This window comes from Rhipicephalus sanguineus, chromosome 7 (assembly GCF_013339695.2).
Source record: "Rhipicephalus sanguineus isolate Rsan-2018 chromosome 7, BIME_Rsan_1.4, whole genome shotgun sequence".
Classification (NCBI taxonomy): Eukaryota; Metazoa; Arthropoda; class Arachnida; order Ixodida; family Ixodidae; genus Rhipicephalus; species Rhipicephalus sanguineus.
Genome location: NC_051182.1, coordinates 164,496,010 through 164,515,926, shown reverse-complemented (window position 1 = coordinate 164,515,926; position 19,917 = coordinate 164,496,010). Strand labels below are relative to the sequence as shown.

The 19,917-nt window shown below is 45.7% G+C and overlaps 1 protein-coding gene across 1 annotated transcript; it reads left to right on the top strand.

Annotated features, from left to right (window-relative positions):
• Positions 1 to 1,438: 1,438 nt before the first annotated feature.
• LOC119400458 (protein singed) lies at positions 1,439 to 18,493 on the top strand. Its single transcript, XM_037667502.2, has 8 exons — positions 1,439 to 1,470; positions 3,486 to 3,609; positions 9,111 to 9,440; positions 10,250 to 10,479; positions 12,437 to 12,609; positions 14,540 to 14,696; positions 15,576 to 15,874; positions 17,222 to 18,493. Exons 1-8 carry the CDS (start codon positions 1,454 to 1,456, stop codon positions 17,425 to 17,427), a joined length of 1,536 nt encoding a protein of 511 aa, XP_037523430.1. The 5' UTR covers positions 1,439 to 1,453; the 3' UTR covers positions 17,428 to 18,493.
• Positions 18,494 to 19,917: the final 1,424 nt, after the last annotated feature.

Below are 19,917 nucleotides of genomic sequence, written 5' to 3'. Positions count from 1 at the left end.
GAGCGCGGCGGTGCCTTTGTGTGCGCCTGTCACGTGTCCAGCAGAGGAGGAGGACTGACGCAATCAGTCGGCCCGTTTTCGCTGCAGTTCCGGATCACGGGCTGCAGCACTGTTGCAAAGCGACCCGCTTCGTCTCAAGCACGCCGGCACGAAGCCAGCAGCGGATCGTGACCCGCTGCTGAAGCACGAGGGTTCGATTCCTTCGTACATGTACTACTCTGCTGCGTCGGATATCAACCGCTTATGCCTGACTCGTTAATAATGAACAGGCTTGCTCGCTAAAGCTAGTTTGATATACGAGGCAATTCGATATACCGGAACTCTCCTGCAACGAACCTAAGCGAGCTTTAGCGGAATGGCGGTGTGGGCTAGCTGGTACTTCACTTACGCTTGAGGGTTTCAGCGCGAATAATAAGCGCCATAACCCACGCACTTGATCGTTGTTTCCATTTGTTATTTACAGGCGCTGATCTTTTTCATTTCAGAGCAAACGAATAAGGGGCTTTCTAGGGCTCTTATAAATGAGGGCCCTCTTTTGCCATGGCACATTTACATGCACCCTTTCAGCACATTCCGTTTACTGGATAGGATCCCAGGCATTGTTTCGTTTAAGGGACGTCCTTGCAGTCGGCTCTTCGCTCCATCTTCGCTGTACCATTCTCGTGCTCTGCGGCTACAAGTTACCGCTCGGCCATCACGTGGTGAGAGCCCATTTCCCGTTTCCTCCGTATAATATTTTACTAGGCTTCAGGAATGTCGCCCAGTATTTTCCCCTCCTCTGTGACATAACGTGAGCGGCCACCCTTCTCCTCGCATGACCCTCTCCCTCGACGGGGGGCGGTCTTCCAGCCTGCTGTGCGCATCTGGGTTAGCGGGCGGCGCGCTCTCTGGCCCCAAATGGCTTCGACGTCGACTCGGCTGGGCCAGACGCGCCTCGACCACCGGCGCCTCCGCTTCTTCGCTGCTTCTCCGGGTGGACGTGCGGTCGCCACCTCACCGTTCTGCCCGCCAAGATGTACCGCTGTGCTCGCTAACTAAAGCCTCGACGAAACAGCACTTCACGTTTGCGCCATATCTTCCGGTGGCTGACTCGTGCGAGTCCCGTGCCAGTTCTGCGTAACTACATTCAAAATCGTAAACGTGCTCCTACCTGGACTACTTCTTTACGGCGTCGGCAACTTGTGCTGGAGTGTCTCAAGCGGTACTCGTGGTGTCCTGGAATATTCAATCCAAACAGAGGTTGCCAATACTGCCGTGACTTCGACTGTATCGAGGCAACTTCACTTGCGTTCGACCTCCCGGCGTCTGGCCTTCCCCAAACCCTCGACTGATTTCGTGTCGCCTCTCTGTAGTACCGCCTTGGTGTCCGTCGCCGAAGGTATTTGATCTTCACAGTGAGCTCGTGTACGCCTTACACCTTCCGACGTCGCAGAAGCTTCTCTGGTGTGCTACCATGCTTCTAGAAACCAGGTGACGCTTAACACGCTCACTTTTTCCTTCTGAGTATTTTGTGCGCACCTAGTGGCGTTGCCGTTTAGCCCTTGACGACAGCTGTGATTTTTTCATGCTGCGAATAGTTGGGTTCCTTTGGAGAGCGAAGGGACGATCGTGACGAGTGGTGCCGCCTGAATCGCGAGTGTGCGTAACGCGCGAGAGTGAGTAAAAAGTGCTCTCTTTCCTTCGTAAGGGCGGCAGTGGGGGGAGTTTCGTGGAACCCCTGGAAAGGGACCATTTCAACCTGCAATTTATAATTCACGCAAGTTTCATTCACAATAATGACGACGGAAGAGAATCACTGAGCAATCTGTTGCAGCGAAATCGAGGGTGGCCTAAGGAAGCTAGAGTTTTGCACTTTATTTATTCGTTTGCTCTTTCTACCTTCGACCAATGTTTCTGTCCCCTTCTTTTTAGAGATTAGGCAAGCGTTGTATTGGAGCTTTAGCTACCACGGTGGTACTACAGTGGTTACGGTGCTCGGCCGCTGACCCGAAAGACGCGTGTTCGATCCAGGCCGCGGCGTTTGCACTTCGATGGAGGCGAAATGCTAGCGGCCCGTGTACTGTGCGATGGCAGTGCATGTTAAAGAACCCTGGGTGGTCGAAATTATCCGGAACAATCCACTACGGCATCTCTCATTGCCCTAGTCGCCTTGGAAAGTTAGACCCTACGAACGAAACCAAGCTCTCTTCTTCCCCAAAGTTTTCTCGCTATCACTCGGATGTTTCTTCTAAAGCTGAATAATAATATCAACGATCACTGCGCTTGCCTGAGTTAAACTGAGTTGGATTCAGTACTGGCGCCCGTTTAGACGCTCGGTGAGGCAACCGCTTCCTTCACCGCCGTACAGCAGCTACCATAGGTGTAAACGAATATTTGCATGACAGTGCTATCAGTTCCAAAGCTGCTTGAGTGGGCCAACGAGCTGCCTCCTGTAGGCGCACGCATGCACGGCCTCGTGACGGCAAGCGTGCTTCACTGCCGAATCACCGTGCGCTGCGGCAAAACAAATGTTCCTTCTCGTTTTACGCTGTCTTGCACGCGATATAATTTCTGCGCAGCGTTGGACAAATCCCTCCAGCTGCGTGAAGAGGCGTGATAGTTATTTTAAGCGGATATGTGCGCCTCCTCGGCAATGCCTACTGCCCAGTCATCTCAGTCAAAGATGCGACGTTTAGAAGGAATAGTGCACGTCTCTGAGCCGAGTCAGGCCGGACACGGTTTACAGTGTCATTGCGCAGGTAATGCGAGGTTAAATGCGCTCAACACTTTATTTTACAACGGGACGTATCACGAGACCAATAACGACCAACAACGAGCCACGCCCAGTGCGAGGCCCGTGTTGAGGGGCATGTCTTCAACCACCGTGTCGCGACCCGTCGCATCAAGTTTACAACACCTTGGTGAAATGATGACATTCTACGCCAAGCAACGTTTGTCGCAAAGCTCGGCCTTGTTCCTCAAGTTTGCATATGTATGCCGCTGTAAGGCTTTCAGGAGGTTCATCGCTGTCATAATTGCTATGGTTTCTGCTACATATGTCTCTTCGCCAGATAGTGCCGTGTCAACCGTTTCTGAGGTCATGGGCGTTACCCGAATATTACTTCCGAGAGCCTATACACTACCATGCAACTGTGCATGCATGTTTGTCTGTTTGCGTGCAATAAATGTGTATATGCATATGTAAAATTATCGTACGAAAAATTCGGTGGGGAGGTTAGAACCACGCCCCGCCCTCATTCCATTTTGCCTGCGCTAAGGTACCTTAATAGAACAATGGTTTTAATTAACCTGCGCCACAATTTTGGCGCAGACAGCTATCGTACTGGGTACGTATTTAACTATAGTGACGTCCCACTCTAATTATAGTAACTATAATTCGAAACATTAACAGTCACGGTTTTGATTTAACTTTGCCTACACGGAGGGTATTCTGGTGTGCCACCTTTTAGCGCACCTGGGTGTGACCGTGGTGTGCCTCCATGCAGAAGCCTGTCCAAGATGATGAACGGGAACGGTTGCGGGGAAGCGGTGACCAGCTCGCTCACCTGGAGTGTGGGTCTGCTCAATGGCGCCCACAAGTACCTCACTGCCGAGACCTTCGGCTTCAAGGCAAGCGCATCCGGCTTGTTTGTGTCACAATAGACCATAGGGAATTTTTAGCTCGCAAAAAAACAAAGGGAAAATCAAAGCGTGCTCATGTTTTTTTTTTCTTTTTTTAGAGACTACATGCTGGCATTAAACATTAGGACACTGGCTATATGCTTTGGTGGTTTAGGGTTGCCACCTTTTCCAAAAAAAAGAAAAACGGCCCTTCGACGGAGGGAGGGGGAGAATGCGTTAACACGAGATTAATGTTGAACAAAAGACGCTATGTCACGTCTTCGGCAATGTAACATTGCTTTTCTTGAGCCAAATAAACCTAATGCACAAACAAAAACAGAACATTGAGCTGACCAACTAGTCTAATTGCTGGCATAAAAATACCCGTGATTGGAATGACGCTTCGCTTATTGCTGTGACTGTGCAGCACTGAAAGGGAACCGCAATACTTCGTCCATAAGGGTGTATCCACACGAAGGACCGAATCCGTCTTTTCCGCGGCGGACGGCGCATCACGTGACCCCGCGTCACGGATTTGTGCCATCCGTGGCGCGTCCGCGGACGTCGCGGACGGAAAATGCCAAGCTCTTTTTCGCATTCGGATTCGCGCGGAATAACACAACAGATTTAGCCGAAGGTGCCATTATCGGTCTGGCAACAAGCGCTGCTTTTTCTTTTTCTCGTATGGAACTCTATCTTCAACTTAAAAGAAACTCTGCGCCGTAGACGGAAACATAAGAATGCGTTTTCGACTTTCAGACTGCTCGCGCCATCTAGAGAAAAAAGGAACAAGCAAGCATTCGCACATTATTATGACCTCTGGGATTTGGTAGCACTCGCGCTACCGCTGATCACCGAGCTCATGTTCTGTTAATAGAGGCACTCGCTAAGCCTACAGCTCTCAGAAAACGAGTACGGCGCTCGGAAACAGTACCAAATTGTCATGAATACGTTGCCGGCGAAGCTTGAGGACACAAACCTAAAGCCGACACAATCGAAAGCTCTTCTTTGCGTCTGAATCCAACAGCCAGTGGTGTTATAGACACAAACGAACGTTAATATGTATAGGGAGCTTGCACGAACGGCGGCGACGCTATGCACTCTGGGTAGGCAGCCATTTTTTTGTCAGAGCGGACCGCGGAGTGTAGTGGCGCAGTCGTGTTTGCGAGCGTTGGCGTAGCTAGCAGGTGTGATCAAGAGCGAGCGCGACGCAAATTCAACTCCAAGAAGCGTCGTCAGCTACACTGGAAGACTACACCCCAACGCTGTGCCGAAAAGACTGCGAGCGGTACGAAGAAAAGACTAGACTCTACGGGCTGCACCCATTCACGCTCCGTCGGACGACTGTGTAAGCGATGTGGACTTGTGGCCGCGCGTCGACATCGCCGATATTCACGAATTTCTCGTTTTGAGGGCGAGTTTTATTACCGGGGAACAGCTGAAGTCGAGAAAGGCCCTCGAGGGCCCTTACGAGTGGCTGGGAGCCGTAGGCGAAGAAAGTCGCCGCCGACACCGTGATCGTCGTCACTCAAGTAAGACGTGTTATTTGACTTTTTCGTAGGTGCTGATGTTTATTTCTCTGCGCTGACTTGCGTCGGCTTTACGACAGATCCGCATTAACCCCTACTAACCAAGAGCTTACGGGAAGGTGCCGTAAAATTTACGCTACACTTGGCGTAAATGAGAAAGCTCAGAGGAGCATCGAGGCAAGAACAAGGAAGCAAAACATGTGTGTAAAATGGTACGCTTATTGAACTGGTCGAATCACAGCATTAGCACCTACGAAAAAGTCAAATAATTAACACGTCTTACTTGAGTGACGACGATCACGGTGTCGGGGGCGACTTTCTTCGCCCACGGCTCCCAGCGACTCGTAAAGTGGCCCTCGAGGGCCTTTCTCGACTTCAGCTGTTCCCCGGTAAGAAATCTCGTCCTCAAAACGAGAAATTCCACATCGCTTAGGGACTATACACGCGCTATCCGCACACCCGCTCCGCACGTGGCGGGACACCTGCCGCCCGCAAACGGAGGAGGAAAAACCGGTACCCCGTGAGCGCCGATTGGCGTCGTTCCGGTTTTTCCTCCTCCGCTTGCGGGCGGCAGGCGCCCCGCCACGTGCGGGGCGGGTGTGCGGTTAGCGCGTGTATAGTCCCTTACACAGTCGTCCGACGGAGCGTGTATGAGTGCAGCCTGCAGAGTCTCGTCTTTTCTTCCTACCGCTCGCGGTATTTTTGGCACAACGTTGCGGTGTAGTCTTCCAGTGTAGCTGGCATCGTGCACGACGCTCCTTGGAGTTGAATTAGCGTCGCGCTCGCTCTTGATCACACCTGCAAACACGACTGCGCCACTGCACTCCGCGGTCGGCTCTGACAAAAAAATGGCGGCCTACCCAGAGTGCATAGCGTCGCCGCCGTTCGTGCAAGCTCCCTATAGAGTGCACATGACAAAAAAAAATGTCGGATATTTATGTACGATGCACGCGCAATAATATGCTCTATTCCAATGACCGCTACACTTGAAGGTATCTTAGAAAGTGGTTGACTAATTGCGCAAGAATTTTGGTGATTGATGATAAATACTTACCATCTAGTTGTTGAATTGACGCGTATAAAATGTCCCAGAAACTAAATTGCGATATTATGACAAAAAGGACCGGTAACCGGCCCGCTATCTAAAAAAAGCGGCCAGGCGAGTCTAAAACCGGACAGGTGGCAACACTAGGTTTCTTCAGCGCTATGGGTGTCCATCCAGTCGCTCATTACGCTAGGCCAATGTTCAGACAACGAGCAACGTGACCCGAGTTTTCACTGACTTGCGCCACATATCTTTTGGGATGTGGTTTGCATTAAAAGCTTTAGCAATTATTTACTATACTTCGTAATTCCCTGCAACAGGACCTTTTCGTTGTGGACTGACATATACTAGAATGTATGGCCGTATACGCAGTATTGGCACGTCATACTAGGGCAGTGTATTCGCACTTTGCTTGTGGTCCATATTGAGCTGCTGATGCTTTAGTAAACACTTAAGTATCACAATGTCAAGAGCACAAAGTACAGACGTCTTTGTTTGTGCCGGTATTTGTTGGAAGCCGCCGCGGTGGTACAGCGGTTACGGTGCTCTGTTGCTGACCCTGAAGACGTGGGTTCGATCCTGGCCGCAGCAGTCGCATTTAAATGAAGGCAAAATGCTAGAGGGATCGTGTACTTAGATTTATGTGAACGTCCAAAAAACCCGAGACACTCAAAATTTTCGGAGTCTTCTGCTATAGTGTTGTTGTTTTAGCATGTGAAACCCCAGAAATTATTACAAATGCTTTTATTAATTATTTACGGTGTTTTACGTGCCAAGACCATTGTTTAACGATTGTTATTAAAAGTATATGTTGGAATTGTTCTGAAGAAAATAAAAAAAAGCTTCTTGACTCCCTTCATCTTTCGAGTAGAATTCTTCCTATTATCTTTAGCTTATTCTAGCTCCAATAGATGCATATATTGCCCATTAAACTAATAAGATGTATATACCATCGTTACTTGCTGATAACTCCATGAAAACAATTCAACTTTTTCAACAAAACCTCAAAATAGAAGCCTCATTCAATTGAATCTAACTCACTGTGGTGCATGATGTAGTGCTGCTGATGAGAGCGAAGGGTCGCGAGTTCGATTCCTTCCCCGGATGTGGTGGATGCGGTTTCTCGGGGGCAGAATGCGAAATTCTCGTGTACTTAAATTTAGGTGCGTCTGTGCTGTAGGTGCTGGTGAGCTACATGGTCCTAGAGCATATACACTGCAGTAATTATCCCCCATACATGCACCCATTTACATGCGTGCGGACACACACACACGCACACTCACACATCGTGACCATTAAAAAAAAGAAAACAAACGAAAAAATAAAACACATTCCATTCATTAGAGTACTATGTTCAGAACCCATTTAGCGTTATGCATCGACTGAATTTGCACTATGTGCACCAGAAAGTGGGGCAGCAATTTTATTAGATAGCTGTAGCATAGTGACCGCTGTGCAAAACGCGGCTGAGTTTTTAATCGGTTCATCATTACCTCCTTCCATTTAAGGGTTCACCAAAGTACTCTAAAGACGGCACTAACAGAACATATCTGCACAGTCGAAGCCTGCGGTTGGCTTTCTTTCATCTAGGGTTGCCACCTGTCCGGTTTTGGACCGGCCGGGCCGGTTTTTTAGACAAGGGGCCGGTCGCCGGTCCGCACCTAAGACCGGCCTTCATTGGCCGGTTTTTTGCTCATCGTATCCCGAGTATTTTTTTTTTTTTTTTTTGCTCTTCTCCGTGTTGACCGCACGTGTTGACTGAGGAATTCCACCTGCGCGGTCGGGGACTGACCGGCGGTCAGTCCCTGACCGCGTAGTTCAACAACTACGACGGTAAATATTTATCGTCAATCGCCAAAACTTTCTGGGATCCCTTCAAGTCTAGCGATCATTGAAATAGAGCATATTATTGCGCGTGTATGGTACATGAACATTCGACATTTTTGTGGCATAGGCACATTTTAACGTTCCTTTGTGCCTACAATGCCACTGGCCTGTTGGATTCAGACGCAAAGAAGAGCTTTTTATGGACGAAGCATTGTGGTTCCTTTTCAGTGCAGCACATTCAGACTAATAAGCGAAGCGTCATTCCAATCACGGGTACTTTTTATGTCAGCAATTAGGCTAGTTGGTTAGCTGAGTGTGCTGCTTTTGTTTGTGCATTGGGTTTATTTGCTCAATGAAAGCAATGTTACATTAAACGGCACTGCATGCCGAAGAATTGAAATAGCGTCTATTGTTCAGCATTATTTTAATCTCCTGTTAACTCCCCCCCCCCTCCCCCCCGAAGGGCCGGTTTTTTATTCGGTAAAAGGTGGCAACCCTACTTTCATCGCTCAGACACCTAGTGGTCGAGCCCGGCTCATGATACCTCTCGTGTCTTGCATTTAAAGGGACACCAAAGTAAAACAATGAATCGATTTACATTGATAAATTGTACTCTCACAACTCTAATGTTGTTAATTTCACCATAAGTTTATCAATAGCAGAGGAAATCAAGGTCAAATTTTCATTTTGCTTCGCGCCGAAATCTCCGCGCCTGACGTCACGGATTTCAAAGCGTATTTGCCATATTTTGGCGAAATTGACTTAATGAAATCTCCTGCAACTTGGCATGTTATGTCTATGGCCTCCAAAGAAGATGATGTACTACTTCATTTTTACAGATTCAGAACTACGTAGGCCCTAGTAGGCACCGTCGAAATTTGACTTCACGGCGTTTGTTGTGGGAATTTCGAGGTGGCGTCACCACCCGCATTTTTTTCCGTTTTCACGCTTACCAAGCGTCTTCTCGCAGCAAGCGTAGTGATTTTGGAATTGTGAAAATGTAATTCACTAATAATAAAAGAATGGAAAAAAGCATAAACTTTGAGCAGGTGCACTGTTTGTGCTACAGGACTTGAAGTGAGATTGCAAACCATGGTATCCGGGCACAGGTGAACGCCAATGGAGCGGCCTTGAAAAAGAAGCAACTCTGGTCTTTGGAGCCGTGCTGCGATGCTGGTGAGGAAGCCGTGCGCCTCCGCTCCCACCTGAATCGCTACCTGGCCGTCGACCAGTTCGGCAACGTCACCTGCGACGCGGAGGAGCCCGGGCCGGGTGCCATCTTCCAGATCACCGTTTCCGCAGACGCCAAGGGCCAGTGGGCACTGCGAAACACCAACCGTGGCTATTTCCTGGGTGCCTCGGCCGACCAGCTGGTCTGCGTCGCCAAGGCACCTGGGCCTTCTGAACTCTGGACTGTCCACCTTGCAGCCAGACCACAGGTGTGTGCCCTGTTTGACTCATTGAGTTTTTTTCCCTCGGAGTGTGATTCGCTGCATTGAGTTGGCTAACTCTAGCTGAATGGAAAATGCCTGTGCTTTTGCTTTTTCATGCTCTGCACTGTACTCCCACGTGGAACGATCATTGCAGAGCTTGCCGTGTCATCTTTCTGGGATGTTAAGCTGCATAAAATATTTCTCATTGCATGATGAGATCAGAATCCATGGTTTTGAAAATTAGTGGCATGGCAAGTGTCTCTCTCGCTCTGATTTTATAAGGATGATGAGACCTATTGATATCTTCAATATATTTTCCCAGCTGCTACTTTTGATTAGCAAGCATTAGTTTACCCTGCTTTATGTGTCAAACAGTCGTGCGAAGTCATGGATAAAAGACTCAAGTGAAGAGACCCTATGACAGACAATGCAAGAACTTTGCTGGGACATCAGTCACTTAAACAAGCAGACACATTAATTCTCTGCTTTTTCTCTTGCAAGCCAGTGGCCTTCAGGTGGTTATGCGACACTGAACTTTGGAATGCAGAAGCACGACAGAGCTTGCTCCATTGATTTCATATTACAAAAGCCTTTGCACACACTGTGGCATATCGTAATCTTGTTGCAATGGCCATATATGCTATACTGTTATGGTGTGCTAATGCAGCGTACAATGTAGTAGGTTGTAAAACAGATCAGACCATGCGCACCTTTCTGTGTTGAAAATGTGCATGCAGTTCCCACCTCACAGTACTGGTGTACATGCTTTGAATTACTATCAACATTTTTCCTTTCTTCTCAACTTCCCGATAAAGGTGACCATCCGGTCTATTGGGCGTCGTCGTTATGCCCACCTCTCGGCAACTGGCGACGAGATCCAAGTGGATGCTGCGACTCCGTGGGGTGAAGACACCCTGTTCACGCTCGAGTTCAGGGACGGCCGATACGCCCTGCACACGGCCAACGATCGCTACCTCTGCCCCGACGGGAAGCTCATCGAGAACTGTGCACCCGAATGCCTCTTCAGCCTGGAATTCCACTCTGGGTGAGACCGTGATCCACAAAGTGCTGGCAGAATTCAATCAATCAATCAATCAATCAATCAATCAATCAATCAATCAATCAATCAATCAATCAAAAGTTTATTTCATTAGAAAATTATGGATCGTCTTCAGTGCTAAAAGCTGCTCTAGGCAGCTTGACTGGGTCCCTGAAGACCTTTACAGTGGCAGCATATGACGTTCGTGGCACGAATATTCACAACACATTACAATTGCAACATACACGAGTATAATACTGTAAGAGTTTGAGTAAGGATCACATCAAGTAATAAACATAGCATACAGAGAGTTACAGTACGATCCCAATGAAATGTTTAATACGGCGTAAAAAACTTCATGATAGAAAAGAAAGGTACTACTATAACTGCAAAAAAAAAAAGAAATCGAAAGTAACATTCCGTGAACCTAAAATTTAACAGGTTTTGTGTACAATTACTAGAAGGTTCCACAGAATAAGACATTGCATGAAGATGACAAGACAGAAATAAAATTCAATAAGAACAAGATAGGCTAAAGTTTGCACAAACAAGACATATGTACCAGACATATTCATCTAAAGGAAGTCGGAAAATGCACGTCCTAGCTGGATTATGAAGCAATATGGACTACACAGACGTTGTGTAGGCTGCTGTAATCCTTGCACCAGGGTGTCGGAACGGAACAAAAACTGAAACGGAAAGAAAAAACTATTTTTGACCAGAACGAAAACATAACCGAAACATTATTTATTATTTCATTCCAGAGTGAAACCGAAATATTTTTTATCAGTTTTCGGTTCAAGGGAAAAGCTGCTAATCCAGAACAACCAAGGTCATGCAACGTGAGCATTAATGGATATCTCAGGGGACAGTATGAGCGCATATCTCAGGCAGGAATTCCAAAAGTAAAGATGTGTTGAAATTTTGTGAAAAACAAAGGGTGGCAACCGGAGCTGTTTATATTAATGCAAATGGAACTTGGTGTGCCAGTCCCACATGCCAGCGTAGGGAGGGCATTGTCGGAGCTGAAGTTTGTTTTATCAGAGCAGCGCTCTCTCATATAAGAGACTATACTTGATAATGTGCTATTACTATAGGATCATGCTCACTCCCTTGACGCAAAGTATTCAACTTGCTCAGATAACTCTTATTTCACTTCCAAGAAAAATGAATGTTTTTATCTACCTTTTTTTAATCGTTACCTTAAAGGGACACTAAAGAGAAACAATGAATTGTTTTAAATCGATAAAGTGTGCTCTGAGAACTCTAATGTCGTTAATTTTGCCATCATAGGTTTTTTTAATAGAGGAGAAATGAAGCTTAAAGTTTCACTTTTAAATTTCGCGCCGAAATCTCTCCGTGTGATGTCATGGATTTCGAAGTGTATTGTATTTTGGTGCCATTGGCTCAACAAAATTACCCCAAACTTGGTAAGTTAAGTCCATGGCCCCCTCAGAGGACAATGTACTTCGTTTTTACCGATTAGGAATTACGTAGTCCCTAATAGGCGCCGTCAAAACATGTGACGTCACGGCGAATGGTGCAGAAACTTCAAGGTGGCGTTGCCACCCACATTTTCTTTTTGCACGTTTTCTCGCTTACTAAGCATCTTCTCGCAGCAAGCGTGGTGCTTTTGGTATCGCGAAAAAGTACTTTACTAACATGAGAAAAATCGCTTTGCTCTTTAGTGTCCCCTTTAATTTCAGTTTTTTTGTACACAAATAAAAACCATTACGAGCTGTTACGGAACATTTTTTTAGTTCTGGAACAGAAACTGAACGGAACTTTTTGTGGTGGAACAAAACAAAAACTGAACCGAAAAGCATTTCACTCCGACACCCTGCAAACAGCGCTGAAGATTATGATGCCTTTTGTCCACACTGTATAGCAGAGTATTTGAAATGGGTGAGCAAATTATAGGCATGCTACACTGCAGCGAATAAAATGGTCAACACTTGTGCAGGTACCTGGCGCTACGTGACGTGAACCTCCGTTACCTCTCTCCTATCGGCTCCAAGGCAGTGATGCGCACACGATCCAACTCCGTGACACGTGACGAGCTGTTCTCTCTCGAAGACTCTGTGCCGCAGGCGGCCTTTGTGGGATTCAACGGAAAGTACGTCTCTGTCAAGCAGGGTAAGCGCTCCTTGCCTTTCTTTGATTTGGTTGCGGAAAAATATTCAATAAAATTTTAAGCTAACAAGTGCCAGAGTTCTAGTTGGCCACTGACTTGCCTAGTTGTCACGTGAATTTCGTAAATTTTCATGCCCAGGGAACATAGCAGTGCGGGCAAAAGAAATGAAAAAGGAAAAATCTTTATTGTAAGGGGAGGGTACAGACTTCAATTAAGTGTCAACTTGGTGTCCTGCTGCTGCCCCCTCCCCCCCCTCAGAAAAAGAAAGGATGGCTACAGTCCTGAACAGGAGAGGTATTTTGTGTACTGTGGAGGAGTAATTTACTAACATGGTGCAACTCTCTTTTTCTCTTTAGTGTCCTCTTAATATGCATTTTCAAAGGAGTATTGACACAGCACTACATGACAGGTTGTGTTTAATTACAATGGCTCCACATGCAGTATGGGTAAACTGTTTGTCCAGCATGGTTCCTTAGCGCACATTAGGTTGCTACCACGGGAGGGAATGAGATGGCCTGAACAGGGTGTTCAAATTATGCATCAACAAAGGTGTGGCTGCACAGAATTGGCCAATGGCAGAAGTGGTCAGACATGAATTCACAATGTTCCGGCTCCCCTAGTGCACTTGCCGCTGACAAGAAGGCACAGTGCACTTGCATAGTTAATTCGTGAAAAGAGCTGCACCTTAGGTGTTGTAAGGGGATGTGATATGAGTAGTTTCAACTTAATACGCTGTAAATACATTGTATTTGTATATTTGACTGTACTGCATTACATTCACTTGTAATATTAGTGTATTGGATATTGATGCAAACGCGTGTACCGCACCTTAGTTTTGTGGCTGGCAGACCAAACATACAATAAATCTTGAAACATGTCTCTGAGGGAGCGCCTCATTAACAGAGTTCTGTGAGCTGAGATCATCTTAGATGTATACACCACCCTCAGACTTTAGCTTTGATGAAGCTTGTACAAAGCATAGAAAGCATTCACCGAGCAAAAGCGTAGGCCTCTACCATGATGCATCGTTCTGGCTCAGCAGCAATGCTAACGTCTTGTATGGGGAAAAAACAAATATATAAAGAATCATTGTACGAGTGTATGGCATAATATTCAAGTTATGATATTGTCTATAGTTCTTGAAGGGGCTGAAGTTGTAATACAGCTTTCTGAAGAGCATTAAGGTGAACTTATAAAATTGTGCTAAAGCTTCAAGCATTCAGCGTGACATTTCTGAAGTGTGGTTAGAAATGGGAGTACAAGATTTCGTAAATCCGTAAGGAATGGACCAGGTTGCTCATTTCACGAATATTAGCCCAATGTACAATCAGCTGAGCTTATCACATTCTCATAACAATGCTGTTATTAAGACATAATAAACTTTGTTCAAAAAGCATGTTTTAGCTCTTTAACTTTACTCGTAATTCAAGATTGCCAACAAAAAGAGTCAATTCTTATTTGCATAGCTGTTACACCTGTAAGTGCAGATCAAGTGTTGGCACCTTGCTGGGCTCTTAATTAGTACCTTGCCCAAAATGAGCGTGTCTTTTTTTTATTAATCTACATATTTAACAAGCAGTTGATGCTTGTGTGTTTGATGCCAGGTGCTCCTTCTTTCGTGGTAGTTTTTCCGGAAGTGTTATCAGTAGCCACAACTTTTGGTAAAAAGCACATGAACAGACATTCACATACTGGAAGTCTCAGTACTGTAGTACAAATGTTCATACAATGTTCACACAGAGTTCACACAAACGTTCTCAAAGCCAAAATGTTCATACGCCAGATGTTTGGCACTTGCAAATAAGGTTTCTCGATTGCCGCATTCTAAAAATAAGTCACACATTTGGATGCAAATGTTGCTAAAACAAGCGTGTAATGAAAAAGCATTTCCCATATAGAAGGATCAATAATAATGAGATTGTTCTTGTGCAGGTGTTGATGTCACTGCCAACCAGGACGAAGTGTCCGACCACGAGACGTTCCAGCTAGAGTGGGACAAGGACACTGGCCGTTGGTTTGTCCGCACGATGCAGGACAAGTACTGGTCACTCGAGAGCTCGTCTGGCATTCAAGCCAACGCAGACAAAGGGTGTGTGTGCTATTCATCATGGCCTCTTCCGCAGTCCAAACATCTCTGTTTCTACGTGTCAAAAGCAAACTGGACTAAGACAAAAAGTCTCATTGCAAAAAGTAGTGAAGTACGTGTGTGTGTATGCGTGTAACGTGCACGTACATCCGTGTCTAGTTGACGATATTTAAACATACCTATGGACTACCAGCATACTCAGACACTCTGCCAATCTTTGTTTTATATAGGATAGCAAATTGTGTGTGCAAACTATTTATGTGAAAGGTGCATTGAAATCCCCCAGTGGCTGTAACAAAACATGGCAGCATAGCAGTAACACTTCAAGTGGAGATACCTGTAGCAAAGCTTAAAATGCCACTCTACGGCCTTAATTTGACCACTGAGATGGCTATTTCAATGTTTCAGTGTTGGCTTTCTCTAGGCTCTAGCATGACTGGCTGAGCACACAAATAAAAATGGATCAAAATCTTGTTATGATATTTGGCTCTCTTTAAATGTTTTTATATGTGAGAAGATATCTTAGTGTACCTTCTGTGATTAGTGAATGGAAAGTGGTGAGCGATGATGTCCCCGACTTTATTTACTTGCACACTGCCAGCACTGGCTATTGCTCTCTAATGTCAGCTAGTGTTGGCTTATGATAGCTAATGCCAGCTAAATGACAGTAAGTATTAGCTACGGTGTGCTAATGTTGAGTACCTGCTGTTGTAAACCATTTCTTGCATATAGGTACATGTAGACAAAAACCTCATTTGGTCCTGCCTGAAGTTTGTCGCTTAGCTCTTTGTGGGTGCATGTGCGTGTGTGTGTGCATGCACTAGTGGGTTTGGTTCTCCCCTTTAAAAACCAGCCCATAACAATCGGCTCCTTCATGCACAGCTCTGCCAACAGCCTTTTCGAGCTTTGCTGGCAGCCTGACGGCAGTGTCACCCTGGTTGCCAGCAACGGCAAGTTGGTTGGTGCCAAGAAGAGTGGCCACTTGTTTGCCAACTGTGAGCCTGGCGACCCTGCTGCCAAGTTTCACTTTGCACTGGTCAACCGTCCCGTGCTGGTCCTGAGGTGCGACCAGGGCTTCGTTGGCCGTAAGGGGCCGTCTTCACCGAGACTGGAGTGCAACCGAGCCAGCTATGAGGTGGTTCACGTGGAGCGGGCTGACCGTGGTGTTTGTCACCTCAAAGGTATGTCATTTATTTCCTACTGGCATGTTCGCAAGTGTTCCTGAATGAATCTTGCTAAACGCCTGATCTCATAAAATGAACACTGATGTTGCTTTGGGAAGGTGGATTGGCTAAAATGTTCCACCTAATTGCTTCACTATCAGATGAGTGTAGCTCTGTATCCATAGGAATCTAGGAAAGCAAGCAAAATGCACGGCATTGAACAAAAAGAAGAAACAAGTGATAAGCAAGTAGAAAGGAAGCCATGTGATGATAGTGAGGAAGCTCACAGATATGTACCGAGGCTACGCTGTGCAAGCCTTTGTCTTGTGAAACTCAGACTAGCCCATCATCGGATGGATTCTTATCCGTTTTGGTAGCGCAGCTGCAGTGCTAGATCTTTGCGCATCTTCCTGTCATTGTACTGTCACGAGTCAGTGAAACAAGATAGTCAATGTAAGTGTGCATTCTGGTGTAAAACCTGTGGTCACTTCTTTCATGCCACTGCACTCGCTGCAGACATAGCAGAAATGAATAACGGAAAGAAATGAATCTTGCTTTTGCCAAGTAGAGGTAATGGTTACAGCTTAACAAAACATGTTGTGGGGCTAGTTGGTGATGCATATTTGTCTTTTTGAAAGATATTCAGTGCTAAACTTTAAACACAAGCACACAGAAAGACATGACTGGACTGGCACTGTACTTCAACTGAGTTTATTGAAAATAGACATATGCTGCACATGTCGCAAAAGATCCTGGACGCATGTGTATTCAGGGCAGAAGATTTAAAAAAAGAAAAAAAAAGCAGACTGCTTATAATTGCCTATCTAGTAATCAGTATTCGCTTGCGCGCAAGGAGACTGTGTGCTTATGTTTAAAGTTTAGCGCAGGGTATCTTTAAAAAAGACAAAAATGGTTAAGCTGTTGCTTGAGTGGATGGCTGTCACATCAACTGCTCTGCATATTTGTACAGCACTACGGTAGTTGTCGGCCTCTGTAAAGTTACTTGCAAAAGTAGTGTAACGGCATACAGTATTATACCAAACTATAAAGTCATGTCAATGCTTTTATGCCTTGAACTGGTTTTGAAGGGTGGCTGCTATCACTGTGCTCAGCACTGAATGGTCAGTGCAGTGCTACAGCTTTGTTTAGCACAGTGTGCTCTCTACAATGTACATTTCTATAGCTGCTGCTGAATTTGTCAGAAGGAGTAAGCCAGCTGTAGCAAGAAGTCACTGGTGCTACGAGCCTCCATACACTGTGTTGTAATACTTATTAGTCAGTGGTTTGTCCTAAAACGAGCACCCATTATTATTCATCATATGTCTTGTGGCTTGTTATTGCTAATGAGAGCTTCCTTCATTGCAGGTAACAATGGCAAGTACTGGGGCATCGCTGAGGATGGGTCTATTTCAGTTGATTCGGACGACACCTGCGGCTTCTATGTTGAGCTGCGCGAACCATCACGCCTTTGCCTGAAGACGGCCGATGGTTCTTACCTCAACGCTGACAAGAACGGCGCTTTCAAGGCTGGTGCTGCCGACCCAAGCCAAGCAACACTTTGGGAGTACTGAGCTGCCTAAACCGTCTGGCTACGGAAATTAATCAGGCTTGGCTCGACTCGGATCAACACAGCAGCGTGTCTCGCTCCATAATTTGCTTCAATGTTCCTTAGGATGTTACTTTCTCGGCTGAAACCATCCCTGAAATTTTTTTGTGCACAGGTAAACATAAGCTAAAGACTCACCGACGTATAACTGAACTCTTCTCGGACATTCCTTGCTTTGTATAAGCTTTGATGGCATTAATAGTAAAAGATCTGCACACTGACGATTCTCATCTGCTATTTCTACGACATTGTTTTAGTTATGGTCTGGGCTTTTTCAGCAGTCGAACACCCGTGAACAACCTTTCGGAGGTTATACTAAATGTTTCCTAGGATACAGCTGATACTGGGATTCAGGTGATGCACTCAATTGTGCCAGCAAATTCTTGTGGCGTGTTTAACACGGTTTCCCAGAAATTGTAGAGTTGGCAATCATACTTGGCTTTGCCATGTTAGATCTGTATGTGTGTGCATGTATCCGTTGTGTGCAAGTACTCTGGTCTTGTGTACACCCATCGTAATATAAGTTAGGTCACACGGAGTAGCCTAAATATTAAAATGCTCAAGGAAGGCAAGCGTGAGGCATTGGTAGAGCCTGTCATTGGTCATTACGCACAATGGACCCTCATCCCTCACACTGGTGATTTCTGAGCACCAGCGCTTGTGTAATCCGCACAATCCTATCTCCTTGGTTATGGATGTGGTTCTTCCCTGTTTGATACTGATAAGCCAAACTGACATTCCTTCCATAACTGTGTAAAACCGCAATGTAGCTGGTTACACCTTTCGATGTCCTTCACAATCGAAGGTGCATTACTATTTTACTGCCTATTGAATAGGAAAGTCGTGACAGGTGCAGTGTTTTCATTTAGTGATTGACATATTTTGAAACGAGACATTTGAAAGTATTACCAACACGGATGGCTCTTTTTGCCGGCAGTGTAGGATGTACACTTTCTTTTTTGCAGTTTGAGTGTGACCAATTTTTGTATGTTTATACACCAACTTTATTAAAAACAATTTTTGAGTCAACAGCGTGCAGCTGCCTTCCTCGTGTGCGATGCCACCAGTGACAGCGTCACTTGCGCTGCAGCAGTTACAAGAGTTAAAAAAGCGATCACAAATGCTTTTGTATGCCTTCAAAGAAGTACACAGCAGCTCTTGAAGCTTTGCTTAGGGAAAGTCTTGCACCAATATGTCCATCAGCTTCCATAGGGATAACTGAGCCAGCATAGGAATAGTGGGAGTGATCGGCATGCCCTTGCTTAGCTTAAGGGCTTAATGTGCACTGAGATTACAGCTGTGTACATGCACTTTCTGGCAGCAAAGCTATACCACATCAGTAAGGTAAAATATGTCCAAGTAAAGAATTTGTCTCCAGATAAAAGATACAGCTTATGACATAGAGTGCTATGGAATTGAACATTCCTAAGCAATCCATCAGCTGGGCAGTGATTACTACCAGTGGTCGTGCCAAAACACTGCAAGACATTATTGGGACAGATATACTGCAAGATTTCATAAAATTTGCAATTTCGTTGCAATACTAGTGTGCCGCCAAGGCACGGCTTGGCAAGAGCTTGCAGAGGCCAGGAACACTTGCATTTAGTGAATGGACCACGACCACACATTAACTGAACTTTGTAGTCTGCAGTCTGTACTTCCAGGTGTTCCCTGTACAACTGCTACTCCAGACTTCCTGTTCAGCAAGTGAACTTATTACACTGACCTTGTAGAGATTAAATGACGTTCAGAAGCTCTTGTAATCTGCCAATGAAATATACATGAAAGTAAAAAAAAAGAATTAATCGGAATCTGTGCAGAAATGGCAAGAACACTCAACAATTCCAGATATAGGCAAGAAGTGCATGGAGCTAGCCAAAACACATGCTTTACGAAAACCGCAATGAGTGCTACTGCTGGAGGTTATTTATTGAAGCCAGCTGGATAGTAACATTTACTTTATATAAAAGTGCACCTGGGCACCAGTGAAGCTGCTGCTGCAGGAAGCAATGAACTCTGCAAAGGTACGTACGTATGGTTCCTTTCAATTTCGTACTATAAATGACACGCAGTACACTGGTCCTTGCTTTTTTTAACTTGCGAGTCGTCTTGTAGATAGCACTGAATATTTTGTTCTGTTTAAGGATTATAGCTGTAGGAGGCAGTAACTTATTGAATTGACAAAATGCGTAGCTCATACCAATCATTTAACACATTCCAGCCTTTCTTTTGATAGCTGTCTCGCGTGTTTGTTCAGCTTGAAACCCGACATCCAGGAGGCCCTCCTGGGTTGGGCAGAGAGGGTTGCGGAGGACCACTGTGTGCAGCAACCTCCCCGTATCACTTTGCACCTTTCCTTTCAAAAGGAAAAATAAAGTTTTTACCTACCAACTTATGTGTTGGTTGCCGGGTGTCGTAATTCAGGGTTGTGTTCATTTTTGATCTGTGGGGCTAT